The sequence below is a fragment of the Dendrobates tinctorius genome, unplaced genomic scaffold (genome assembly GCF_039654945.1).
Source record: "Dendrobates tinctorius isolate UK_male_01 unplaced genomic scaffold, ASM3965494v1 ptg000011l, whole genome shotgun sequence".
In the NCBI taxonomy this organism is placed as follows: Eukaryota; Metazoa; Chordata; class Amphibia; order Anura; family Dendrobatidae; genus Dendrobates; species Dendrobates tinctorius.
The window spans coordinates 30,253,580-30,268,551 of NW_027361679.1; the positions used below are offsets into that span (position 1 = coordinate 30,253,580).

At 39.1% G+C, this 14,972-nt stretch overlaps 1 protein-coding gene across 1 annotated transcript in view; it reads left to right on the top strand.

Annotated features, from left to right (window-relative positions):
• Window positions 1-452: 452 nt before the first annotated feature.
• GC (GC vitamin D binding protein) overlaps window positions 453-14,972 on the top strand; it is a 302,249-nt gene continuing 287,729 nt past the window's right edge. Inside the window, exon 1 of the mRNA XM_073590535.1 lies at window positions 453-605. Coding sequence (XP_073446636.1) covers window positions 548-605 — 58 coding nt within the window. The 5' untranslated portion in view covers window positions 453-547. The remainder of the gene's footprint in view (window positions 606-14,972) is intronic.

Here is a 14,972-nt window from a genome sequence, read left to right on the forward strand (position 1 = left end):
GTGTTTCATATGTTTGTCTACAACTTGCCTAAAGAATTCAGCATTAGAGCCCGCACTCCTTCCCTGTTGCTTTTTGAAGGTCTTTGCCTTTTGATACTTAAGAAACCATCAAGATTCTATGTAGCACAGAGTAGGTGGGGTCCCTGTTACAGATTTGGGATTGGGTTCCAGATGGTTTACGCTTGCCTCTTGGTTTCATGTATTGCAATATTTAAACCAATATGGCTTCTTATAGACCTTAGGTTCTTTACCTTTTCTTTTTTTAAAACATGTAAATAAAGACATTAATTAAAAAAGTTTATTTTCTGACAAGGTTAATGATTGATTTTGGTTGCAAAATTTGACAAAAGCATACCTGTGCCTGTTTGTCTTCCACTAGGCTCTTCTTGTTGATGCTAAAGCTAAAGGTCAGGGCTGAACTGGCCTCTCTTTGTAGCCTTAAAATTAATCATTCATCTATTTTGAGCTGTGCATAATATATAAATCTGGAGTGAAGGTGTAAGGTGTAAAACGTGTCCTCACACTGTTTGGAAGTAAGGCAGTAAAAATGAAGAGACTGATTTTTGTGATTTTCATCATATCTCTCAGCCATGGAGACCCCAGAGGTAAGGGAAACATATTTCATTGATGGGTTTGACTGGAAGTATATTAATTCAATGAACATGTCTCAAATGAATCACAGTGTGCAGGAAAGTCTGTAGATGTGGGTCACGTCGCTGTGGCATGTCAGATAAGTAATCTTGTTATTTCACAACATAATTAATTGACATTCAAGAAACAAAAGAGAAATTATTTACTTTTAGATTTCAACTTTTTTTAATATATATTTTTATTTAAGCAGTAAATAATTAGTCTGATTAAATACAAAATAAATCTTTAATCTTTTTCAAGTCTTCCAAAATATACTTTTTCCTTTTTTGTTTTTAAGAATATATACTTTTATTGGCTGTAGTTAATTTAATCCAGGTCAGCAAAGCATTTTGTAGCAGGGGATAGCGGTGACATCGAGTTTCTAAAGAGTTATAGTGCAATCATTTAACGGATTAATCTCAAAATACTGGAAGAAAAATGGAATTTGGATCTAAATCTAAACTTTCTGCAAGGTAGCACAATGTATCGTGTATCATGTAGCGCAATATATCTTGTAGCAGATTACTGCTGCCGTCTTCAGTCTGTTATGACGACGCGTTATAGAAGCAGGCACAATGAATCCTACATAGATGAATGACACATTTATTCTTTTGACAATGTGAATAAATTATAGTAAAACAGTTTTGACATGGAAATTGCCCTTAATCATCTCCAAAATATTCACAATGCAAAAGAGTTTTTCTCATCTCTTGATATGCCACATATCAAGAGTATGCTAAATCACTTTCGGATAAGTGGAGGTCTGACTTCAGCAACTTCCATGGCTCTGACAATGATAAGAGGTTATGTAGTATTGTCTCTTCCTTAGTTATCCATTCTGCCCCTGACCATAAACCATGAATGAGGGTGCACTTTGCATTTCTGCCCAGTACGAGATACTTAGGGATCAAGCAGACAAAGATATACAGCCGCTTGGATCTAAAACGTCACCAAGTTATTAGTAAGGTTTAAAAACTAAAATATTGCATCAAGGTAAACCGATCAGCTGAGGTCATCCCCACAGATGGGAAATTAACGGCAAAGCAATATGTCATCCCTTTATATGATATGAAAACCACCTTATGGATCCTTTAGTTTGTTTTTCAATTCACTAATACTCATGAATATCTTTTCTAGGAACCACTTTATTAATCTAAACAATCATGCAATTTGCATACATTCACATTCGGCAGATACGTGTGAGATATTTCTGAAAATAAAAATCATCTAGATTTCACATTTGTAGAATGATAATTTATGCTGTGGATATTAGCTATATGCCCACAAATAGGGGTTATTAGGACCTCAGTATGATGAAGAAGGCTGTGAAATTTAGGGCATGTTTAGCCACTCTCTGTGCATTATCCCAAGTGGAAATACGTCCCATTTAGAAGTACCGTGCCCAATGTAAGACAACATAGATCTAGTAGTGTTCTATCGCTAGGCTTCCAAGGTGTCTTCCAAGGTGTCCAAGTGTGCTTGCTTTGCAGCTGACAAGCGGTTTGGCAAGTATTTTCACAGCTTATCATAATTTGCAAAATGAAAAAAAATCTCATTACACCGTGTAGCCTTGAAGCCATGATTTTAGTCAATGCATTTTTGCTGTTTGTGAAATCTTTATTGCTATTCCTTTGCCTCCCATTGCCGGCTGTATACTGTACTGTATTAAGTATATTACTTATTGCACCAAATGTTACAGAAAAATCTCAAGCAATGAATTGACTTTTGTGTAATGTGAAAACAGCCTTGAGGATAAATGAATAATCATGCTTGTATACTTTTTACTGCTGATAAATTGTCTGAAAAGTTTATCATGTTTTGCAGAAAAGTCAGATTATGCCATGTTGCCTTAAAACCTTGCATTTAGTATTAGCATATCTGTCGTCTGTAAAATCTGCATTGAAATTAATTTGCCTTTTATTTCCTTCTCCTTCCTCCTATGTACTCCAAGTACCGATTATCACTCTTCGTACCGATAGTTAGGAGAAATGCGGAGGACACAAACTAAAGCCACAGTGTATGTGTAATGTGCAAATATAGCCATGAGAACAAATGAAAAAATATAATTACTGAGTGAGCTATTTACGGAGATGTTATAAGAGACGATTCAATCTCTTTTTAAATTCACTGAACAGCAAGGAAGGCGCAAGTCCCTCAACATCCATTATGTGATATTGGAGTCTTCTGAGTTCTCCAATCTTTGCTTGTTAGTAGAGTTAATTGATAATAAGCAGGTCACAGGGTGTCCCTGAGCTGTGACCTCCAGTGATCAGCAACTATCTGCTAGGAAACATTACCATGAGTGCCCAATTTCCCTGCATTATCAACACTAGGGTAAGAATTACATAGTTCAAACCTCTGGGTCAGGAGCAGACACAGGCCGCAGAGGAGAACAGTATATGGGCCCTTTGGCATCCAATAGCCCATCATAATGCACAATTCCACCTGCTTTGGAGGCAGAATTGGCCCCTTTACCTCCCGGGCCCCTGTGCAGCTGCCCAGGTTGCACCACTGGTGTGTCCACCTCTGCTTTTGGTTTTCTATTTAATTTCAGACAGGACAGACTGAAAGATGCTTTTTTGTAGTCTCTCTGCCTTTGACTATAATTGTGATCAGGGAATTCTTATCTACAAACGCAGAATTCCTAAAAATAGTATGTCAAAATAGGTTTCCTAAGTTTCAATTAATTAATGTCTCTGTTACTTCAGAACTGTGTGTTTATCCCTTTATAATTTATGGTCAATACCGGAAGTTGTGCTGAGTAAATATGTGTGAAATTAAAGTCCAGGACAAAAGTAAGGCTACTTTCACATTAGCGTTTTTTAGCACAGCACTTTGTGCGCAATAGAAGCGCATGCAAAAAACACATCATGCGTTTTGCATGCGTTTGCATTTTTTAGGCGCATGCGTTTTAACCAGTTTCTAGCCATGTTAACTCTTAAAACACATGCGTTTTCAAACGCAGGCATGTGCATGGACATGTGTTCCCATAGACTGTAATGCGTTATTTTGTCGCATTCCGTGCGCTAGCATTTTTTTTACGCCATTGGACAGACCCAAAAATGCAACAGGTTGCGTCAGGCACACATGACAAAAAAACGCATGCGCACGAAAACACATACGAACGCGTGCAAATGCTAGATCATGCGCATGCCATGCTAAAGATAGACGCTCATGACGCATGAGCATGGATGCGCAAAAAAAGCTAATGTGAAACCAGCCTAATATGTTTCTTTTGAATCCTCATTATGTCCACTTCAAATTTTGTACTCAAAATTTTTCATTTGCGTTTTAAACTAAAAGTACAAATAATTTTTGGGATGGCTATGGCTATCTATATATGAAAAATTCCTAAAATTCATTTAACAATTCATATTGCATATCAGTCAAAAGAGTATCTTAAAGGGAATCACCCTTTTGAGCTTTTTTAAGTTGTGAATATGGGCATATAGGTTGTATACAGGTGAAATTAGTCGTACCTGCATGTCTTGGATGTGGCCTTGTTCTATAAAATGATCTTTTTATAGCTTCGATCCTCCAGGTGTGGGATTTGCGGCCACGCACATGACATGAAGGCACAGTAGCCTGGAAGATCGAAGCTATAAAAGATTATTTTTACTTAGCAAAATTAACAACCTGTATGCCCATATTCATAGCTGAAAAAGCTCAAAAAGATGACAGATTCCCTTTACGCTGTGGCCTCAATGCCTACAGACTATGATTGTTTAAATCGCACCAGTGCTATCCGTGGTTTAGAAGAAAAGCACTCATACCTATGTTATTCTATGTGGCTGTGCACTTGTCCGACTGATCAGAGGAAAAAATCATTGACATATTCAATTTTGATTGAAGTGTCAGATCAAAATCAGTAATGCAAGTCTATGGGTCCGTGGAAAACATTGGACTGCATGCAGATGGCATGTGGTCTGATTTTAAAAAGACTGATTAAATGGAGAAGGTGGAGAAATCTTTTATGTTTTCTCTCCGCCTCTGAGAAAAAGGAGTTTCATCAAATTGGAATCCGTTTTTCTCAGAGGTGAAGTGGAAAAAAGTATGTCAACATTCTCCAATCAATCAGTCAATGAAAATCAAACTGTACTCGGACTTCATTCTGGATGGGATTTATAGAAATCTCATGCCCACTGTGCTTCTTTTTAGGCTGTGTAAACTGACCTGCGCTGAGAGTTTGAAATCTGCAACAACTCAATTTCTCTTGCACATTCGCTGAGTTTTAAGTCCACATTTTCCTCAAATATTTGCATTAGATGCTGAAAATTCTTTAGGTAGAATATGCATTTAGTACATTTACAATGCAAAAATACCCTAAAATGCATGTAATCTGCACATAATAATATCAATAACATTTTGTCAAAGCCAAATTCCAGGAAGTATGAAAAACAAAGCAAGTTTATTATTAATAAAACATGACATACCAAAAAGAAACAAAAATTACAGCATAAAAAACATGCAAAGAAACACTCAAACTCTTTATTTTCAGTTTTGAGGTAATGATATGCTAGTGTTCCAGGGCAGCCTGTGGGGTTCTTCATGTGGTGCTCTGATTAGGTATTCATGTGTATGGCTTCTGAAAGGTCACTGATCCCTCACTGACCTGCCCCCTAATTTACATAATGAATATTAAATACAGTATATCTTGGAAAAAAACCTTCTTTGGCAGGCACCGGCAGTGGCACCTGCGCTGCAGCCTGATCACATGTGTAATGAATTATATACACATTTCTGTGATGCAATTCTGAAGTTTCTTAAAAAAAAATCCATTTGAAAATAGTACCGTGACTGTGCAGTATCAGCTATCGCCCACATCCCAGTGACTTTGTTGGGCCTATGTGACAGAAAATACCCAAAGTAATACAATTTTATAAACATCCCCCTCAAAGTGCTCAAAACCACATTCAGCATTCAATATGTTTATTAACCCTTTAGGTGCTTCACTGGAATTAAAACAATATGAAAGGAAAAAATGAAAATTTTACATTTTCCAATAAAAATGTTTTTTAGCCCTAATTTTTTCATTTTTACAAAGGTAACAATAGAAAATTGACCACTCAATTTGTTGTGTATTTTTCTCCTGAGCGCTCCGATAACTCACATGTGGTGAAAAACTATTATTTGGGTAGACGGCAGGGCTCAAAAAAGAAGCCGCACCATTTGATTTTTGAAGCAAACCCCCCACCTATTTTGGAAACTATACACAAAGGAATTTAATTAGAGGTGTGGTGAGCACCTTAACGCCACAGATGCTTCACAGAATTTGATAACATTGAGCCATGAAAATAAAAAAATGAAATTTTTCTCACAAAAATGTTGCTTTAGCCCCAAATTTCCAAATTTTTCATTTTCACAAGGGTAACAGAGCAAAATGGAATGAAAACTTTGTTGTGCAATTTTGTCATGGTATCTGGAACTTTGGTCTGACAAGCGAAGGGTTAATGGTTAGAGCCTCTCTTTGACCTCAGGGAGGGTATTTATGGCCACAGGCGAGCAACTTTCCCTGTCGTTTATACTTCATACTTGAGTGTGACCGACCCTGTCTTTGCTAAGCGCCTCTCGCCTGTTCCCGTGTCTCTGGTGTGTATGATCTGGTCTGGTTTCTGGTTTTGTCTCTTGGCTTTCTGATTTGGTACCGTCCTGCTCGACCCGTGTTCAGACCTTTGGTTTCTCTCGACTACCCTCTCGCTTTCTGATTTTGTACCATGCAGCCCGACCCGTGCCTGACCTCCTGCTTGCCTGACCATTCTTGTTCTGCCTGATTCTGTACCGCATTGCTCCTCCTGTGTATGACTCTTGGATTGTCTGACAATCGCTACTGTATAAACCCCTGGCTCTCTGAGCCCCCTGCCCGTCACCTCAGCGTCCCTGCGATAAGCTCCACCCCCTCTGACATCACAGGTCACGTGGTGCTAGGTCCTGCAGCCTCTGAGCGCTCCTACCAGCGCTCCGCCCCTTCCACAGGTCCTGCGACCTCCCAAACTGTGTTCCTACACAGGCCCCTCTGACAGCGCCGCGGTTTGAGTTGCTACACTGTCGCCGGGACCACTGACCGGTTACGCTACCCTCCTGCAGATAAGGGTAAGTATGATAAATTTCTCCCGAGTGCAGTGATATCCCATGTGTGGTGGGAAACTACAATTGGGCACAATACTGAGCTCTGAAAGGAAGGAGTGGCATTTTTGAGTGCAAACTTTGATGGAATCGTCTATGGTGGCCATATTGCATTTGGAGAACCCCTGATGTGTTTAAACAATGAAAACCCCTATAAATCCCTATAAACTGATCCCATTTTGGAAACTGCAACCCTCAAGGAATTTATCTAGAGGTGTGGTGATAACATTAAAGCTGTAGGTGCTTCACAGAATTTTATAACATTGAGCCGTGAAAATAAAAAAATGACATTTTTCCCACAAAAATTTAGTTTTACCCCCAAATTTTTTTTTTTATAAAGATTCACAGGAGAAAATGAATGGTATGATTTGTTAGGCAATTTCTTCTGTGTATGCCAAAACCTTATATGTGGTCAAAACTACCTTTGAGGCACAGTACTAAGGTCAGAAGGAAAGGAACACCATATTGCATTTCAGATTTTGCTGCTGTAGTTTGCAGTTTGCCATGTCACATTAGCAAAGCCCTTGAACATCTAAACCCACCAAAAATCGAGGAAATTGGTTAAAAGGGCACCAAATTTTTTATAATTTCTGCTGAATATTGTAATACCCTATACAGTCATATGTAAAAGTTTGGGCACCCCTATTCATGTTAACCTTTTTTCTTTATAACAATTTTAGTTTTTGCAACAGCTATTTCAGTTTCATATATCTAATAACTGATGGACTCAGTTATATTTCTGGATCCAAATGAGGTTTATTGTACTAACAGAAAATGTGCAATCTGCATTTAAACAAAATTTGACCGGTGCAAAAGTATGGGCACCCTTATCATTTTCTTGATTTGAACACTCCTAACTACTTTTTACTGACTTCATGAAGCACTAAATTGGTTTTGTAACCTCATTGAGCTTTGAACTTCATAGCCATTTGTATCAAATCATGAGAAAAGGTATTTAAGGTGGCCACTTGCAAGTAGTTCTCCTATTTGATTCTCCTATAAAGAGTGGCATCATGGGCTCCTCAAAACAACGCTCAAATGATCTGAAAACAAAGATTATTCAACATAGCTTTTCAGGGGAAGGATACAAAAAGTTGTCTCAGAGATTTAACCTGTCAGTTTCCACTGTGAGAATCATAGTAAGGAAATGGAAGAACACAGGTACAGTTCTTGTTAAGCCCAGAAGTGGCAGGCCAAGAAAAATATCAGAAAGGCAGAGAAGAAGAATGGTGAGAACAGTCAATGACAATCCACAGACCACCTCCAAAGACCTGCAGCATCATCTTGCTGCAGATGGTGTCACTGTGCATCGGTCAACAATACAGCGCACTTTGCACAAGGAGAAGCTATATGGGAGAGTGATGCGAAAGAAGCCGTTTCTGCAAGCACGCCACAAACAGAGTCGCCTGAGGTATGCAAAAGCACATTTGGACAAGCCAGTTACATTTTGGAAGAAGGTCCTGCGAACTGATGAAACAAAGATTGAGTTGTTTGGTCATACAAAAAGGCGTTATGCATTCGCTGCATTGTTGACCGATGCACAGTGACACCATCTTCAGCAAGATGATGCTGCAGGTCTTTGGAGGTGGTCTGTGGATTGTCCTTGACTGTTCTCACCATTCTTCTTCTCTGCCTTTCTGATATTTTTCTTGACCTGCCACTTCTGGGCTTAACAAGAACTGTACCTGTGTTCTTCCATTTCCTTACTATGATTCTCACAGTGGAAACTGACAGGTTAAATCTCTGAGACAACTTTTTGTATCCTTCCCCTGAAAAGCTATGTTGAATAATCTTTGTTTTCAGATCATTTGGGAGTTGTTTTGAGGAGCCCATGATGCCACTCTTCATAGGAGAATCAAATAGGAGAACTACTTGCAAGTGGCCACTTTAAAAACCTTTTCTCATGATTTGATACACCTGGCTATGAAGTTCAAAGCTCAATGAGGTTACAAAACCAATTTAGTTCTTCAGGAAGTCAGTAAAAAGTAGTTAGGAGTGTTCAAATCAAGAAAATGATAAGGGCGCCCATACTTTTGCACCGGTCAAATTTTGTTTAAATGCAGATTGCACATTTTCTGTTAGTACAATAAACCTCATTTGAATCCAGAAATATAACCGAGTCCATCAGTTATTAGATATATGAAACTGAAATAGCTGTTGCAAAAACTAAAATTGTTATAAAGAAAAAAGGTTAACATTAATAGGGGTGCCCAAACTTTTACATATGACTGTATGTGACTGTGACTGCTTCGCCACAGGGCAAACTTTTGGGGAACTCAGTCTATTTGACTTTTGGAGCACAGACTTTTCTAAGATTGTTTGTGGACTCCATATACGTACTAAGCTCCAAAACAGCAGAATCACACCTCAAGTGACCCCATTTCGGAAATTACACACCTCTGTGAATTTATCTACATATATAGTGACAATTTTGACTCCATGGGTAATTTCAGAAACAAATAGCAATAGATGTTGCGGATTGAAAATTGGAAACCTGATGTTGTAGTGCATGTATATTGTGCCCAGCTCATGCTTCTGGAAACATGCGTCCTATAATTTAAGGGGACTTTCATTGCTATAATACTGACAAACATGTGGATGCTAAATCTGGTTTAATCACATTGGGGCACAGAAAGGAGGGGGCATTTGGATTTGAGAGCGGAGAATTTGCTGGATTTCTTTAGGGATACTTTTGTGCAACCAGTAATGTGGAAGCCCTCTATATTTTCATTACTAGAGGATGGACCTGAGTGGGTACTTGCTTTTTTTGTGGATTGAGTTGATGCGTTTACTTGTAACATTTTACATAACATTTTGAGCACGTAAATAGAAGTTGCCATCCAATTCGCCAAATGACCTGATTTCAGACGACATCCCTGGGAGATTCATTCACTGTAATGAATCAACAGTTACTTTGGACTCCATTTGGCCTTTATTCAGCGGAGTGTTTCTTTTCAGAAGTGCATAAAACTGTGGCAGACTTTGCATTTATGCATGCCTAAAAATACGAACACCACTGGGACATAGGCCCGACATAGTCCACAGTGACTCCATCTGCCTCATTATAGGGAATCTTCTGTCTGAGGTTCCATCTGGATCACAAATTTCAGAGATTTACACAGAAACCCTTGTGTAAGGCTAGTTTCACACTTGCTTTTTTTTGCAGCGCGTTTTTCCCGCAAAAAAACGCATTGAAAAAACGCATACATAAGCATACAACTGCTGCGTTTTTTTCAAGCATTTTTATGAGCATGCATGAAAAAAACGCAGCGTTTTTATGCGTTTGTATGCGTTTTTAGCGCGTTTTTACCGCGTTTGCGTTTTTTTCCAACATTTTTAGGTGGCCCCTCACACTACCCAAACCATGACTTTACTAACCCTAACCCTGACCCTAACCCTAACCCTAACCCTGACCCTAACCCTAACCCTAACCCTGACCCTAACCCTTAACCAAATCATACTTAACCCTAACCCAAACCCTAAACCCTAACTAACCCTAACCCTAACCCTAACCCTGACCCTAACCCTAACCCTAACCCTAACCCTAACCCTGACCCTAACCCTAACCCTAACCCTAACCCTTAACAAAACCATACTTAACCCTAACCCTGACCCTAACCCTAACCCTAACCCTAACCCTGACCCTGACCCTAACCCTTAACCAAACCATACTTAACCCTAATCCTGACCCTAACCCTGACCCTAACCCTAACCCTAACCCTAACCCTGACCCTAACCCTTAACAAAACCATACTAACCCTATTCCTGACCCTAACCCTGACCCTAATCCTTAACAAAACCATACTTAACCCTAATCCTGACCCTAACCCTGACCCTAACCCTAACCCTAACCCTGACCCTAACCCTAACCCTAACCCTAACCCTGACCCTAACCCTTAACAAAACCATACTTAACCCTAATCCTGACCCTAACCATGACCCTAATCCTTAACAAAACCATACTTAACCCTAATCCTGACCCTAACCCTGACCCTAACCCTAACCCTAACCCTGACCCTAACCCTAACCCTAACCCTGACCCTAACCCTTAACAAAACCATACTTAACCCTAATCCTGACCCTAACCATGACCCTAATCCTTAACAAAACCATACTTAACCCTAACCCTGACCCAAACCCCAACCCTAACCCTGACCCTGACCATAACCCTAACCCTAAACCCCCTTAACTAACCCTAACTCTAACCCAAACCCCTAAATTCCATGGTTTAAAAAAAAAAACGCATATGCAAAAAACGCATACATGAGCATGCCAGTGCGCACATATGCGCATCCATAGGCTATAATGGCCATTTTTAGCGCAAAACGTGCGCATATGTGCGCATGCTCTTTTTTGCAGGGCCAAAAAATGCAACATGCTGCGTCTGGAAAATCCCAACGCACACCCCAAAAAAACGCAGCGCATGAAAATCGCATACATGCGCTTACCAGCGCGCAGGTATGCGCACCCATGTTAAATATAGGGGAAAAAATGCATGCGCAGGTGTGCGTTTTTTTCCAGCGCTAAAAAACGCAAATGTGAAACCAGCCTAAGCGCTCAGCGTAGAGTGCAGGATGAATAGACAAGTAATTGCCAACAGACAAACAATTGTATAAAAAAGAACTGCTTTTGCTTTTCTATATCCCTTGAGGTAAAGTGTTTTTATGTCTCCTGTGATGATGGTGATCTGCGTTGTGGTTTGTTTTTTGCGGGACAAAAAGATGTTTTCAGTGATATCATTTTTATTTACATTCAACTTGTTAATCACATTTTATTCCACGTTTTGTTTGGTGGTATGATGAAAAAACTTTTTTTATGTTTTTAATTAATTTATTTGCGGTGTTCATTAAAGGGGTTAAGTAGTGGGGCGGTTTTATAGATAGCAAATATGTGTACATTGTTTATTTTTGTTTTTGCATTAAAAAATATTTATTTAGAATCATAGAATCATAGAATCGTAGAGTTGGAAGGGACCTCCTGGGCCATCTGGTCTAACCCCCTGCTCAAAGCAGGATTCGCTAAATCATCCCAGTCAGATGTCTGTCCAGCCTCTGTTTGAAGACTTCCATTGAAGGAGAACTCACCACTTCTCGTGGCAGCCTGTTCCACTCATTGATCACTCTAACTGTCAAAAAGTTTTCTCTAATATCTAATCTGTGTCTCCTCCCTTTCAGTTTCATCCCATTGCTTCTAGTCTTTCCTTGTGCAAATGAGAATAAAGTTGATCCTTCTACAATGTGACAGCCCTTTAGATATTTGTAGACAGCTATTAAGTCTCCTCTCAGTCTTCTCTTTTGCAAACTAAACATTCCCAAATCCTGCAACCTTTCCTCATAAGACAGGGTTTGCAGACCGGTCACCATTCTGGTCGCTCTTTTCTGAACTTGCTCCAGTTTGTTGATGTCTTTTTTAAAATGTGGTGCCCAAAACTGGACACAATATTCCAGATGAGGTCTGACCAAAATAATTTATTGGTATAAATTATTTTTAAGTTTTTTGTTCTTTATTTTGTAATTTTTAAAAAATATTTTTACAATTTTTTTAAAACTTTAATTTTACTTTTTTACCTTGTCCCAGTATGGGACATTAACTTTCCATTGTCTGGTTGCTGATCTAATGCTTTTGCATCGCACTGCATTAGATCAGGCAATTGAATGCCGGTAGGAGGTATGTCAGCTCCTGTATGTCAGCTCCTGCTTTGATCAGGAACTTACAGGCCACTATACCTGGGTGACCCCACAGCCATCTTTCGACCCCGTGTCACCATGGAGACCATTGGCACAACGCAATCGCAATTCAGCTGTGCCGATCAGAGTAGAGAAGGAGCTCCCTCTTTCTGCTATGTTGATTGATGTCGCTGTCACTATTGACATCGGCATCAAAGAGGTTAAACAAAACCACAACTAGTCCACAAAAAAGCCATTATATGTCCATGTCTTAGGAATAATAAAAAAAATTTATGGAAGGTGAAGAAAAACGAAAGCAGAAAAACAAAATAACTTGGCTGCCGGTTGCCATCCCTTATCTGTAGGTGTTATGTTTTATTCATGGGAGTTCTAATATACTTCACTAGCTTTTAGCTATTTCTACATATTTCTCCTGATATTACATTACATTCCACAATGTCATTGCTCATACAGTCAGCACTGTTGCTTTGCAGCACTATTGTCCTGGGTTCAAATCCCACCAAGGACAATATCTACAAGGAGTTTGTATGTTCTCCCCGTGTTTGTGTGAGCTTCCTCCCACACTCCAAAGACATACTGATAAGGAATTTAGATTGTGAGCTCCAATGGGGACAGAGATGATGGCTATGAAATATAATGGTGCAATGTAGATTAACATAGTAATAGCTAGACTTCTTTGCAAAGATTCAGTAAGGTGTCCTACCCCTGTACCTAATAACCCTGGCAAAAGCAAAGTGACTTGCTGGCACCTTCCCTGGTGCCAAACACTTTAACCAGACTACTGTATCTTAGAGGTGCTTTCTTCTAGGAGTCTGCAAATCAATTTGTCACCTCTTCCTCATTATAAATACCTATATTTACTTTCCAGACTGCCATAGCTCTGCTGGTATGCAAATGTGAAAACTGCAGGCAATCACCGGCCATTGATTGGTTGCATAGGTCACGTGATAATGTTCATAGGTCACAAGGACATTGAGTGACAAAGGACTGGGAGAGGAGGAAGAGTGCACTTCCAGGAAGGAAATATATAAAAGATATACCGTATATACTTCTTTTTTTTCATTTATGTAACATCTTGTGTTGGGATATTATACATAATATAATATTGTATGCAAAAATATTTTACATTCCCCAGAAGATTTCACAATTATGCAGCAATTCTGCAAGCTATAAAGCAACATAAAAATAGAGAACCCTACAAAAATGAATATGCACTTGTCACAAGAGGAAGAAACATCTTTTTCTTCTTTTCACTTCTTTTTATTGTTAGTAGGAAAATAAATAATTTCTTTTGGAAAATCAACTGTATGACTAAACAGCAAAGAAATTCACAAATAAATATTTATCTTACCATGACCGCACAGAGCTCCGAGGTCTAATTTCAACACAGCTAAAAAAAAAAAAATGAACATTGCCCTCAAGCAGTTTTTTAACATGACATGTTGTACTGTGACATTGGATTGTGACGATCTGTTTTATTTGTGATTCAGGGCTAAAATAAAGCTTCAATTAATGAATAAGGAAGCGTAATTGAGAATAAAAAATAAATACCATTTATATGTGAATGTTTATACATGTGCGTGTATGTATGTAAATAAATATCCAGTGCCTTGCGAAAGTATTCGACCCCCAGGAACTTTTCAACCTTTTCCCACATATCATGCTTCAAACATAAAGATACCAAATGTAAATTTTTGGTGAAGAATCAACAAGTGGGAAGTTGAGCGAAATTTATTGGTTATTTTTAATTTTTGTGGAAATTCAAAAACTGAAAAGTGGGGTGTGCAATATTATTCAGCCCCTTTAACTTAATACTTTGTTGTGCCACCTTTTGCTGTGATTACAGCTGCAAGTCGCTTGGGGTATGTCTCGATCAGTTTTGTACATCGAGAGACTGAAATTCTTGCCCATTTTTCCTTGGCAAACAGCTCGAGCTCAGTGAGGTTTGATGGAGATCGTTTGTGAACAGCAGTTTTCAGTTCTTTCCACAGATTCTCGACTGGATTTAGGTCTGGACTTTGACTTGGCCATTCTAACACCTGCATACGTTTATTTGTGAATCATTTCATTGTAGATTTTGCTTTATGTGTGGGATCATTGTCTTGTTGGAAGACAAATCTCCATCCCAGTCTCAGGTCTTTTGCAGGCTGAAGAAAAGCAGTCCCAAACCATGATGCTGCCACCACTATGTTTGACAGTGGGGATGGTGTGTTCAGGGTGTTGAGCTATGTTACCTTTATGCCAAACATATCGTTTGGCATTGTTGCCAAAAAGTTCGATTTTGGTTTCATCTGACCAGAGCACCTTCTTCCACATGTTTGGTGTGTCTCCCAGGTGGCTTGTTGCAAACTTTAAATGACACTTTTTATGGATATCTTTGAGAAATGGCTTTCTTCTTGCCACTCTTCCATAAAGGCCAGAATTATGCAGTGTATGACTGATTGTTGTCCTATGGACAGACTGTCCCACCTCAGCTGTAGATATCTGCAGCTCATCGAGAGTGATCATGGGCCTCTTGGCTGCATCTCTGAT